The sequence below is a fragment of the Loxodonta africana genome, chromosome X (genome assembly GCF_030014295.1).
Source record: "Loxodonta africana isolate mLoxAfr1 chromosome X, mLoxAfr1.hap2, whole genome shotgun sequence".
NCBI lineage: Eukaryota > Metazoa > Chordata > Mammalia > Proboscidea > Elephantidae > Loxodonta > Loxodonta africana.
Genome location: NC_087369.1, coordinates 79,524,372 through 79,538,196, shown reverse-complemented (window position 1 = coordinate 79,538,196; position 13,825 = coordinate 79,524,372). Strand labels below are relative to the sequence as shown.

General features: G+C 40.2%; 1 protein-coding gene across 2 annotated transcripts in view; it reads right to left on the bottom strand.

Annotated features, from left to right (window-relative positions):
* KIF4A (kinesin family member 4A) overlaps positions 1-13,825 on the bottom strand; it is a 197,438-nt gene that overhangs the window by 97,239 nt on the left and 86,374 nt on the right. For both annotated transcript variants that reach the window (XM_003412683.4, XM_064278511.1), the window contains 4 exons: positions 13,663-13,724; positions 2,735-2,867; positions 1,064-1,122; positions 844-949 (listed from right to left, as the gene is read on the bottom strand). In XM_003412683.4, coding sequence (XP_003412731.3) covers positions 844-949; positions 1,064-1,122; positions 2,735-2,867; positions 13,663-13,724 — 360 coding nt within the window. The remainder of the gene's footprint in view (positions 1-843; positions 950-1,063; positions 1,123-2,734; positions 2,868-13,662; positions 13,725-13,825) is intronic.

Sequence of the window (13,825 nt, the reverse complement as noted above, 5' to 3'; positions counted from 1 at the left end):
TACTATGATTTCAATTTTAAAAAAGTATATATGCCTAAGGACTATAATAGATAAGGAACACAAAAAATAAAAATACATTTTTAGGGTGGTGGAATTGTGAGTGTTTTTCTTCTGGCAAAAACAATAACTCACAACCCAAAAGAAAAAAAATAAAACACACCAAAAAAACCCACTGCCGTCGAGTTGATTCCGACTCGTAGCGACCCTATGAGACAGAGCAGAACTGCCTGATAGAGTTTCCAAGGAGCGCCTGGCGGATTCGAACTACCGACCTCTTGGTTAGCAGCCGTAGCACTTAACCACTACACTACTAGGGTTTCCAAAACACACACACACACCCACAATTATTATAACAGTTCTAAAAATAAATAAAGATGGGAACTTATGAACTTATGGCAGAACAATCATTCACATTTGTTTATTATTGGTTATTAAAGACAGCTATGGTATTCCCTGAGTGCTCTGAGCTATCTGTCAGACTCTAGCTTATTTGAAATTGGGGTATGGTACAAGGCCTCTTATTAAATTAGCTTACACCTAGAGGACAGCAAATCAATGATTGCTGCTCCTGCTATACAAGTGATTTTGTACTGCCATGTTGGTGCTTCTGGTGTTTGCTTAGAATACTGAAATATTAACTTGTTGCATATGTAATCTATGGGTATTCTGATTTAACAAATTCAATACTCAGATCACGTCCAAAGATTCTTGATTCTCTGTCCTTAAGTAGTTCACACTCGAGTTGCTTCAACAAAAGGCACAGAGTCAGAAACATTTATATGCATCAGGAGAAACAAATGAAACCAATATATGCCTATTTACACTGCCCATTATTTGGCTTACCGATAGCTGAGTAATCATTTGCTGCAAATTACGAATTATCTCTACATTTTCTTTTAATTCCTGGTCTCCTGAAACCTCCAGTATCTTTTGAAGATCCAGTTTACAGCTGAAAATTCAAGCAAAGGAACCTAAGGGTTAATCACACTGTACAGGCCAGAGCATCCATGATTATATACTAAGATGGTGTAGGTCACTAACAAACATCTGGTACGAAACTTACGCTGCATGCTGCCTGAGCTCTTCTAGTTTGGCGTTCATTTTTTCATTCGCTTGTTCTGTCTGCAACAAAGACCCGGGAGATCATCAGTGGCAGTGCCTGACAGCCTCACCTAATGCTGCTCTCTCTCCTACTCCTATGGACTGAAACCTAGGTAGAAAGAGAGGCTGACTCCTTTGCTATGATGGAGGATTTAGCAAGCTGTAGTTATTTAGTGAAAAAAAATTTTTAATAGAGTCATAGAAATTAGCCCTTTAGTCAACATAAGCTACTAAAAATAGCATCCAAGCAGCTGGGTCTTGTGCTTGCCATGAAGCTCAGGCTGTGGGGTAGAGTGTGAAGCCTTAATTCCATAGAAAACTTTAGAACTGGGGAGAAAAGCAATACTTCCTAGCATGCTACTCCATGCTGTCTACAAAATAACACTTACTTTAAACTGCTTCCTACACCACAATGTTGCCTAGCCCCAGCATAAGGGCATTTCATACTTAAATGGGCCTCACACTGAATTTGAGCTGAGATTTTTTTTTAAAGTTACACTATCTGATATGGTAGGCTAGTTTCAGCAAAAGAAGGCAAGAAAAAGGGCGAAGGACAAGGATGATGGTAAAGAAAGAGGAAATGGCAGAGGGCAGCTACATTTTGGGAAGGGTGAGTGCTATTTTCATTTTTATTTCAATCACAGTATCTATAACATGCTGGATACTGCAAAAGATTTGGGAAGAATAGTTTATATGGGACAAAAATGTGCTTATGAAGTTTGGACAGGACACCAAACAATAAGCTTATCAGGCAGTCATTTTAACAACCTTATAAAGGTCAGATGAGTACGTGGTTGGCATAACAAGTACTGTCAGTTATGTCAGCCGCACTAACAAACATGTGAAACACAGCTATCAGAGTTCCTTTGGAGGCATAAAACACACCACTGGAGATAAAAAGTGCAAAAATCCTATAGATTCCATTTTTACCTTTCTGCTAGTAATGGACAATACAATGGACATAAGATTTGGCCCCTTTAAAGAAATTTTTAAGCAGCTTACCCTTCCTTGACTAGGGAGCACACTGATGTGTGAAAGTATGCTAGAGATGTTCAATTACATTTTGGTGGAAATTCATTTTTGCTTCTGACAAGAGTTGTGCTATCAAATACTGAGCTGTATTTAGACCACTAGAAAAACATTAGTAACAGAGGCAGCATGCACTGATCCAGGAGGTTACAATCAGACAGGTAGTAGGATTCAAAACTGGTGTCATCAGTTACATGGTGATCCACTACTTGGAAATTTGGAAATTAAACAATTTCACGAAGACTGATATCTTAGTGAGGGGACGGTTACTTGGTATTATGGTAAAGATTAGGCAGGCCTTAAGGTAACAGAGGGACTTGGTTCTTTCCCTTCTGGTATTTCAGAACAAATCTATTTTAAAATGGGATTCATGTAGATTCTTTGTAGTGGATATACAGGTGTTCACTGTATAATTCTTTCAACTTTTCTCTATGTTTGATTACAAGTCCATATATTTACCCTAGAGGGGTTCCCTGGATAATATGGTAATAGTAATTCACTTATTTCGCTATACCTATCTCTCATAATAAGAAACAGGTTAAATATTTCAGAAATTAAAGCTAGTAAATGTCCAGATTGCTGTATTTTAGTCTTGGAGACTCACCAAAATGATCCTCTCCAACATCTGGGCTGTCTGACCAGCTGCCTCGCTGAGACCCCGACTTAATTTTTCATTCTCCTCTACCAGGGTCTGATTCTTCTCCATCAGGGACTGTAGATTTTCTGATGGTCCCACACTAAAAAAACAAAATTAACATATTAGAAAAATACCTGATTGATAACGCTTACATCAAAGTCTGATATAGATCTCATAGGCCTTTTAGGTAGGGGTTGAGTTAAAATTACCCACATAGGTCTAGAAAAGTCTGTCCAGCTCAATCTAAACTCCCAGTGAGGCAGTATATTGGGTGAATAAGAAATATATCCCTGAAATACTTTAATGGTTCGGAGGAACGTAATAATTCAGACCCAGATATGGCTGCAACAGAATGACTAACCTCTGCCTCTTCGCCTCTTGGTTTAGGATTATTCTATTTGTGTCGTGTAGGTAAGAAGTAAAGGAGCCCTGGTGGCACAACGGTTAAAGTGATTGACCAAGTGCTAATCCAAAGGTCAGCAGTTCAAAACCACCAGTGGCTCCGTAGGAGAAAGATGTGGCAGTCCGCTTCTGTAGAGATTTAAAGCCTTGGAAACCCTATGCGATCGCTATGAGTCAGAATCAACTTGATGGCAGTGGGTTTTAGGTTTCGTAGCTAAAATATATGTTCTCTGTGTCTTCTTCGTACCCCCACTCCTTCATTAAAAATTAGTAAAGTAGGGAAGTAAGAGGTCTGAAGGGGGCAGAAGTGAAATTGTTCAGGGTCAAAACTTAACCTGATCAACATAGAGTAATTACCTATCTACTATAAAGTTCAGAGAAATAGCAATGAAGAAGTCAGAAAGTTAACATGATGACTGGCCACTAAAAGCACATTCCATGATTCTTAGTAAATATAAGCACCACGTTCTAAATGCTTAAGGAGCCCTGGTTGGTGCAGTGGTTAAAGGGCTCGGCTCTAACTAGAAAGGTCAGCGATTCAAACCCACCAGCCGCTGCTCGGGAGAAAGATGTGGCAGTCTGCTTCCATAAAGATCTACAGCCTTGGAAACCCTATGGGTTTGGTTTGGTTTCAGTTTCTAAACACTGAAGGAGCCCTGGTAGTAGGGTGGTTAAGCGCTTGACTGTTAACCAAAAGGTCACTGGTTCAGAACCACCAGCCATTCCATGGGAGAAAGATGTGATAGTCTGCCTCTGTAAAGATTACAACCTTGGAAACCCTAGGGGGAAGTTCTACTCTGTCCTATAGAGTAGCTATGAGTTAGAATCAAGTTGATGGCAATGGCTTTGGTTGGTTTTCGTGTCTAAACGCTTGCCTTGCTTGAAACTGATGACCTACCTCCTGTTCATTTGTCTATCAATTTTAAATTCCTTAGAGTGGGTGGTGGCGACAATGGTGTCCATTTCCCATAGGAGTGGGGAAGGGAGGGGCAGAAATAGAAATAAGAACCTTTGGAAGTTATGCACATTACTTGATATCAGTTCCAGGCTAATGAAGCAGAGCAATAAAAAGAAGTGCAGTTTTCTTTTATTTTGATTCACTGGGATGAAACGTTCACAAGATCAGAAAATGGGGCTGCTGGCAAAAGATAAGAAGAAATATGAAGATTGATCTGAAGAAGACCGAAGGGAAAAATGAATAGTCATCAAGGCTATGACAGAGAGAAAAAGGATTGAGAACAGCTGTTCTCAATCTCAATAAAGGCTAGAAATGGATTTCAGGAATAAAGTAGATGCCCTCTCACCCAGCTTAAAGACCTCCAAGAATTCTTATAGAAGATTTTGGCCTGCTCTTTATCAAATTGTTAATGCCAAGACCACACAGTAAGGTCTCATATTACACTGCTGAGAATTTAATAAGATTGTTATGAAGGAATGTTCAATTAAAACTTGACTCATAAAAATAACTCACTTGGCCATTAGAGAAATGCAAATCAAAACTACAATGAGATTGCATTTCACCCCAAGGCTGGCATTAATCCAAAAAACACAAAACAATAAATGTTGGAGAGGCTGTGGAAAGACTAGAACACTTATACACTGCTGGTGGGAATGTAAAATGGTACAACCACTTTGGAAATCAATTTGGCGCTTCCTTAAAAAGCTAGAAATAGAAGTACCATAGGATCCAGCAATCCCATTCCTTGGAATATATCCTAGAGAAATAAGAGCCTTTACACGAACAGATATATGCACACCCATGTTCATTGCAGCACTGTTTACAATAGCAAAAAGATGGAAGCAGCCAAGGTGCCCATCGACGGATGAATGGATAAATGAATTATAGTATATTCACACAATGGAATACCATGCGTCAATAAAGAACAGGGATAAATCTGTGAAACATTTCAAAACATGGAGGAATCTGGAAGGCATCATGCTGAGTGAAATTAGTCAGTTGCAAAAGGACAAATATTGTATAAGACCACTATTATAGGAACTGGAGAAATAGTTTAAACTGAGAAGAAAATATTCTTTGATGATTACAAGGGGGGAGGGAGGGAGGGAGAGGGGTTTTCATTAATTAGAAAGTAGATAAGAACCACTTTAGGTGAAGGGAAAGACAACACACAATACAGGGGAGGTCAGCACAATTGGACTCAACCAAAAGCAAAGAAGTTTCCTGAATAAACTGAATGCTTCGAAGGCCAGTGTAGCAGGGGCAGGGGTCTGGGGACCATGGCTTCAAGGAACATCTAAGTCAATTGGCATAATAAAATCTATTAAGAAAACATTCTGCATCCCACCTTGAAGAGTGGCATCTGGGGTCTTAAATGCTAGCAAGCAGCCATCTAAGATGCATCAGTTGGTCTCAACCCGCCTGGAGCAAAGGAGAATGAAGAATACCAAAGACACAAGGTAATTATGAGCCCAAGAGACAGAAAGGGCCACATAAACCAGAGACTACATCAGCCTGAGACCAGAAGAACGAGATGGTGCCCGGCTACAACCGATGACTGCCCTGACAGGGAACACAACAGAGAACCCCAGAGGGAGAAGGACAGCAGTGGGATGCAGACCCCAAATTCTGGTAAAAAGACTAGACTTAATGGTCCAACTGAGACTAGAAGGACCCCAGAGGTCATGGTCCCCAGACCTTCTGTTAGCCCAAGACAGGAACCATTCCCAAAGCCTACTCTTCAGACAGGGATTGGACTGGACTATGGGATAGAAAATGATACTAGTGAAGAGCGAGCTCCTTGGATCAAGTAGACACATGAGACTATATGGACAGCTCCTGTCTGGAGAAGAGATGAGTGGGCAGAGGGGGGCAGAAGCTGGCCGAATGGACATGAAAATAGAGAGGAGGGAAGTAGCGTGCTGTCTCATTAGAGGGAGAGCAACTAGGAGTATATAGCAAGGTGTATATAAGTTTTTGTATGAGAGACTGACTTGGTTTGTAAGCTTTCACTTAAAGCACAATAACAAATAAATAAATAACTCACTGGTAAAATTTAGTGTTACTTTAGATTGCTCTGTTTCCTGATTTCCTTGTTCTTATTAAACTGAAAACTTCAATGCATCATTCATGTTGTGGATAAGCTGACAAGTTGACAAGTTCCAAAGTAATGATTCTTTTAACTAAGGATTTTTTCCCCCTGAAAATGTACAGGGTTCCTCTAAATGCAGGAATCATTTAAGTCAGTTGCTGGTTTTTCCGAGGAAATTTTGACACTTAGGAGTAGGCTATTCATTGCAATTTGAGGCTAATCTTTGAACATTTAAGTACCTTTACAACTAATAATGATAGCTAACATTTGTATAGCACTTATTATGTACCATGTTCCATTCTAAATGTTTTACATGTATTAAATGTATTTATCACAACAGCTCTATGAGGTAGGTCACACGATCATCCCCATTTTCCAGTTGAGAAAACTGAGGCACAAAGAGGTTAAATAACCCAAAGTCACACATCTAGTGGGTGGTGGTGAAGCTGGGATTCCATGCTCATAACTGCTATGCTGACTTCAGACATAGGTATTATAGGAATGTAGAGAATGCGAGATATAAAAGCTGTGGTAGTAAGAAAAAAAAAAGAGTTGGTGGCAAGATATCAAAAAGCTGTATGGGACCACAACAGGAAATGGGTCAGCCATATGATGGGGGAAGGCTTTTAGAGTAAAGCAGAAAAAAAAAAAGTAAAGCAGAAAACAGGACTAAAAACAGGCAAAGATCAGACCAAAAATGTAATGAAAAGTCAATGCTTTCTCTTCCACATGCTGTTTAAACATGTGCAAATTGAAACACGAGCAAAAAATCAACACAAAAACTTCAATGACACATGTATAAAAACAAAAGAACATGATCCAGAGACAAAAAGCAGTAATACTCGTATATATAAAATACCGAAAACCCAAACCAAACCCAGTGCCGTCATGTCGATTCCGACTCATAGCAACCCGACAGGACAGAGTAGAACTGCCCCATAGAGTCTCCAAGGAGCACCTGGCAGATTCGAACTGCCGACCCTTTGGTTAGCAGCCATAGCACTTAACCACTATGCCACCAGGGTTTCTATATATAAAATGCACATTTAAAAAAAAAGCCTTAAGACATATCTCTAAAAATATAAACATACATTTTTGAGAAAAGGAGTTGCATCTTTATTTCTCTGTAATTCATTGAACTACTGAGGTCAGTTGTTTAGATTCACCAGCTGCTCCTTAGAACCTATCCCATGGGACAGTTCTACTCTGTCCTATAGGGTCACTATCAGTCAGAAATGACTAGATGGCAACGGCTTGTGGCAGAAACTATTTCCTATTGTATAGGTAGATGGAAGTTTGGAATGGTTTTCATTAGTCTTGTGATTCCCATTAGTCTTGTGTTACATGAAACAGGTCTGTGCTAAATTCAAAGGAAGGAAGATGGGTCGACTGCTTCCCAAATAAGTATACTGAGATTAGGCCTTTATATCACTAAGGGACCCTGGCTTTCCTCAGTTTCTTTATTCAACACTCTTATTAGAGAACACAAATTAAATTACCCAAAAGGGGAAAACTAGAAAGACAAGGGTAGTCATCTCTGTGTGATGGAATTATGGTAATTTTAGTTTTATTCTTCCTAACTTTTCTAAATGTACTACAAGAAGCAATACATCACTTCTATAATTAGAAAAAAATAAGTTATTGAAAATGAGGATATTAAAAGAAAGTAGGTTCACATCAAATACAAGAATAAATTCTCAGTGGAAAACTGAAGTATTAATGAAATTTTAAAAATAAAACCATATAAGTCCTAGAACAAAACATAGGTTAATTCCTCTTTAACCTTAGTGTAGTAAAAGGCTTTCTAAGTGTGAATCAAAATCCAGAAGCATGGCGAGAAAGTAAACAGTACAGCCACCTTGGAAAACAACGTTTGTCAATTTTTTTAAAAAGAAACACATGACCCAACAATTCCACTCCTAGGTATCTACCCAAGAGAAATGAAAATATATATCCATATAAAACCTTGCATGTGAATACTTACAATGGCATTATTCATGACAGCGTAAAGTATAAACAACCCAAAAGTCCATCAACTGGTAAATGGATAGACAAAATGTGTTATATGCAAATAATGGAATATTTTTCGGCAATAAAAAGGAGTAAAATACTGATACATGTTACAACGTGGATGAATCTCAAAAACATTATAAGTAAAAGAAGTCGCACAAACAAGACTACACACTGTATGACACCATTTATATGAAATGTTTTACTTGTTTATTTTTTGGGTATGTGAAGGGTATGTGAAAAATTATGTTGGATCTAAGAGTCAGAGAGATACCGAGAGAAGTGTTACTCCCTTTTCATCCCTGCTACCCTGTTGTCATTCTACCTTTCTTTCTACTCAACCAAGATGTAGGAGGGATCTAAAACGGAATATAAACAGTAACTGTGGGAAACAATACCTTGACTGAATAAGAGTAAAGACAAAAAGAACTGTACACAAATGCTATAATCTGGTTCATAAAAGTGTTTCTCATAGGGATGTGGGCTAGCAATTCTGAAACTACCCTATGTACATACTAGAGTTGAACAAATAATAGATTGCAGATAATGAGAGCAGATTTTCTCACTAGTGGAGAAAAAAGTTTCTCACTGTTGGAGAAAGAAGTTATAAATAAGAAGAGGACGGCTAAAATGAACTTGAACCCTGTAGCGTTGGACTGGTATCAGAATAAACTGATAGTTTATATATGTGTGTGTGTGTATACACACACACAGATAGATAAAAAAATATAGATATGTATGTATGTGTAGGTTAGTATACAAACATATGTCTCCTAGCTCTCTCTGCTGCCAGGGCCTAGAAGCAGTGATACCCCCGTAATAATGAGCATACTTAGTGCCCAGATTTTGGCTTCTAAACACATTCTGCAATAAAAGAAACTAGAGCTCCTTGGAGATATGGTCGATTCCAGGACTGAGGCAGGGAAAATACGAGATGGGTGTGGAACACCTGTGGAAATGCTCAAGAAAAATGAGGGCTTGTCAAAAAAACGTAAGAGCCAACCTGAAGGAGCTCCTAATGGACCAAGCAAGGATCATTTAATCAACAAAATAAATAATGATAGTATTGGATGTTAACCCACAGAATAAAAGAAATATCCATGAGTCTATACAGATAAAAGTAAACAATCAAATAAGTGGGGAAGAAGAAATAGCTCTTCCTCACAGCATTCCAATCAAATGTCTGAGGCCAGAATCTCTTCTGCATCACTTCCCATTACACCGGGCTGCCTTAAAGATAACCAGCTAAAGTCCTAAAGAGTCGGAGAATTTGCTAAGATCTCTACCTTGACACCAAGTGCTACGAGAAACTTCAGTATATTAGGTAAAAATAACTATTGGAAGAAATAGTCGTACCAAAATGAATTGGTTGATGTTCAACCATTTCAGGAGGTAGCACATGGTCAAGAACTGATGGTAATGAAGGAAGAAGTCCAAGCTGCACTGAAGGCATTGGTGAAAACTAGGCTCCAGGAACTGACGGAATACCAATTGAGACATCTCAACAAATGGATGTAGCACTGGAAGCACGCACTTGTCTATGCCAAGAAAGACTGTGTGGATCATAACAAATTATGGATAAAATTATGAAGACTGGGAATTTCAGAACACTTAATTGTGCTCATGAGGAACATGTACATAGACCAAGAGGCAGTCATTCAAACAGAACAAGGGGATACTGCATGGTTTAAAATGAGGAAAGGTGTACATCAGGGTTGTACCTTTCACCACACTTATTCAAACTGCATGTGAGCAAATAATCTGAGAAGCTGAACTATATGAAGAAAAATGCAGCATCAGGGTTGGAGGAAGACTCATTAACAACCTGCGATATGTAGATGACACAACCTTGCTTGCTGAAAGTGAAGAGGACCTGAAGCACATATTGACGAAGATCAAAGACTACAGCTTTCAGTATGGGTTACACCTCAACTTAAAGAAGACAAAAATCCTCACAACTGGACCAATAAGCAACATCATGATAAATGGAAAAAAACTGAACTTGCCAAGGATTTCATTTTACTTGGATCCACAATCAACGCTCATGGAAGAAGCAGTCAAGAAATCAAACAAAGCATTGCACGGTGCAAATCTGCTACAAAAGACCTCTTTAAAGTGTTAAAAAGCAAAGGTTTCACTTTAAGGACTAAGGTGGATCTGACCCAAAGCCATGGTGTTTTTGATCATCTCATAAGCATATGAAAGCTGGACAAGGAATAAAGAAGACTGAAGAAGAATTGATGCCTTTGAATTATGGTGTTGATGAAGAATATTGAATATACCATGGACTGCCAGAAGAACGAAAAAATCTGTCCTGGAAGTACAGCCACAGTGCTCCTTAGAAGCAAGGACAGCAAGACTTCATCTCACAAACTTTGGACATGTTATCAGGAGGGATCAGTCCCTGGAGAAGGATATCATGCTTGGTAAGGTTAGAGGGGGTCGTGGATTGAATTACGTCCCCCAAAAACTGTGTGTATCAACTTGGTTAGGCCATGATTCCCAGTATTTTGTCGTGGTCCTCCATTTTGTGATTGTAATTTTATGCTAAAGAGGATTAGGGTGGGATTGTAACACCCTTACCAGCTCACATTCCTGATCCAATGTAAAGGGAGTTTCCCTGGGTGTGGCCTGCACCAGCTTTTATCCCTCAAGAGATAAAAGGAAAGAGAAGCTAGCAGAGACGGGGGGACCTCAAACCACCGAGAAAGCAGCATCAGGAGCAGTGCACATCCTTCAGACCTGAGATGCTCCCAGACCAAGGTAAGGCCAATGACAAGGACCTTCCTCCAGAGCCGATAGAGAGAGAAAGACTTCTCTGGAGCCGGTGCTTTGAATTTGGACTTCCAGCCTACCGGACTGTGAGAGAATAAACTTTTCTTTGTTAAAGCCATCCACTTGTGGTATTTCTGTTATAGCAGCACTAGATGACTAAGAATTTGGTACCGAGAGTGGGGTGTTGATCTAACAGATACCTAAAATGTGAAAGCGGTTTTGAAACTGAGTGGATAGAGAAGCAGCAGCAGCAGAACCAGGAGACTAGCCCGAGATGGCACTGGAGCTGACCCATGGAGCAAGAGCTGAGTGCATGTGCACTGGAGGCTTCCTGGCAGAGTAGGGTATCTCTGGGCACTTATCGGTGGAGCTAGGCTTGCTGACTCACGGAGTGAGAGAGCTGGGCGCTGGTAAGCAGGGGGCTTCTTGATGGAGTGGGGTGTCTCCAGGCACTTATCAGTGGAGCTACTGAGCTTTAGAACATTTGCCCCAGCAGGGCAGCTGCAGGCATAAGGCCCAAGAGCCGAGAGGCCAAGAAACCAGGAAACAGAAGCTGAAGAGACAAGGAACACAAGAAACCAAGCTGTCTCAGTCTCATAAGGTATGGCCATGATCTCAGGGCCTTCAAAGTTTGGAGCCATGGCCTCTGGTGTTTCCAAGGGTGGAGTCACCACTCCGATGGACTAGGAGAATGGAGCCTAAAGGACCTGGACAAGATGGATTGACACAGTGCCTGCAACAATGGGCTCAAGCATAACAAGATAGTGAAGATGGCGCAGGACTTGGCAGTGTTTTGTTCTGTTGTACATAGGGTTGCTATGAGCAGGAACTGACTTGATGGCACCTAGTAACAACAAATAAAATATACATTTAAAATTAGTCTATGACTCTTTAAAAAGACCACCTACAGACTGGGAAAGAATTTTCAGCTATGACGTCTCCGACCAGCGCCTGATCTCTAAAATCTATATGATTCTGTCAAAACTCAACCACAAAAAGACAAACAACCCAATCAAGAAGTGGGCAAAGGATATGAACACACACTTCACTAAAGAAGATATTCAGGCAGCTAGCAGATACATGAGAAAATGCTCTCGATCATTAGCCATTAGAGAAATGCAAATTAAAACTTCGATGAGATTCCATCTCACTCCAACAAGGCTGGCATTAATCCAAAAAACACAAAATAATAAATGTTGGAGAGGCTGCAGAGAGATTGGAACTCTTATACACTGCTGGTGGGAATGTAAAATGGTACAACCACTTTGGAAATCTATCTGGCGTTATCTTAAACAGTTAGAAATAGAACTACCATACAACCCAGAAATCCCACTCCTCGGAATATACCCTAGAGATGCAAGAGCCTTCACACAAACAGATATATGCACACCCATGTTTATTGCAGCTCTGTTCACAATAGCAAAAAGCTGGAAAAAACCAAGGTGTCCATCAACGGATGAATGGGTAAATAAATTGTAGTATATTCACACAATGGAATACTACGCATCGATAAAGAACAGTGACGAATCTGTGAAACATTTCATAACATGGAGGAAGCTGGAAGGCATTATGCTGAGCTAAATTAGTCAGAGGCAAAAGGACAAATATTGTATAAGACCACTATTATAAGATCTTGAGAAATAGTATAAACTGAGAAGAACACATACTTTTGTGGTTACGAGGAGGGGGAGGGAGGGAGAGGGTTTTTTACTGATTAATTAGTAGATAAGAACTGCTTTAGGTGAAGGGAAGGACAACACTCAATACATGGAAGGTCAGCTCAATTGGACTGGACCAAAAGCAAAGAAGTTTCCAGCATAAAATGAATGCTTCAAAGGTCAGCGGAGCAAGGGCGGGGGTCTGGGGAACATGGTTTAAGGGGACTTCTAAGTCAATTGGCAAAATAATTCTATTATGAAAACATTCTGCATCCCACTTTGAAATGTGGCATCTGGGGTCTTAAACGCTAACAAGCGGCCATCTAAGATGCATCAATTGGTCTCAACCCATCTGGAGCAAAGGAGAATGAAGAACACCAAGGTCACACGACAACTAAGAGCCCAAGAGACAGAAAGGGCCACATGAACCAGAGACCTACATCATCCTGAGACCAGAAGAACTAGTTGGTGCCCGGCCACAATCGATGACTGCCCTGACAGGGAGCACAACAGAGAACCCCTGAGGGAGCAGGAGATCAGTGGGATGCAGACCCCAAATTCTCATAAAAAGACCAGACTTAATGGTCTGACTGAGACTAGAGGAATCCTGGCGGTCATGGTCCCCAAACCTTCTGTTGGCACAGGACAGGAACCATCCCCGAAGACAACTCATCAGACATGAAAGGGACTGGACAGTGGGTAGGAGAGAGATGCTGATGAAGAGTGAGCTAATTATATCAGGTGGACACTTGAGACTGTGTTGGCATCTCCTGTCTGGAGGGGGGATGGGAGGGTACAGAGAGTGGGAAGCTGGCAAAATTGTCATGAAAGGAGAGACTGGAAGGGCTGACTCATTAGGGGGAGAGCAAGTGGGAGTACGGAGTAAGATGTATATAAACTTATATGTGACAGACTGACTTGATTTGTAAACGTTCACTTGAAGCTCAATAAACGTTAATAAAAAAAATAAATTAAAAAAAAATTAGTCTATGACTCTTACTTGATAGATCCAGGCAAGGTACCTCCATGGGCTTGCAGCAACAAGACCTGCAGCTGTTGTACCTGGAAGAAGCAAAGAAAAATTATCAGCTATTCAATCAAAAGGTATTCTTTTACAGCTGAATTACCACAATTCGCAGTAGGGTCATTTTACTTGATGCCTA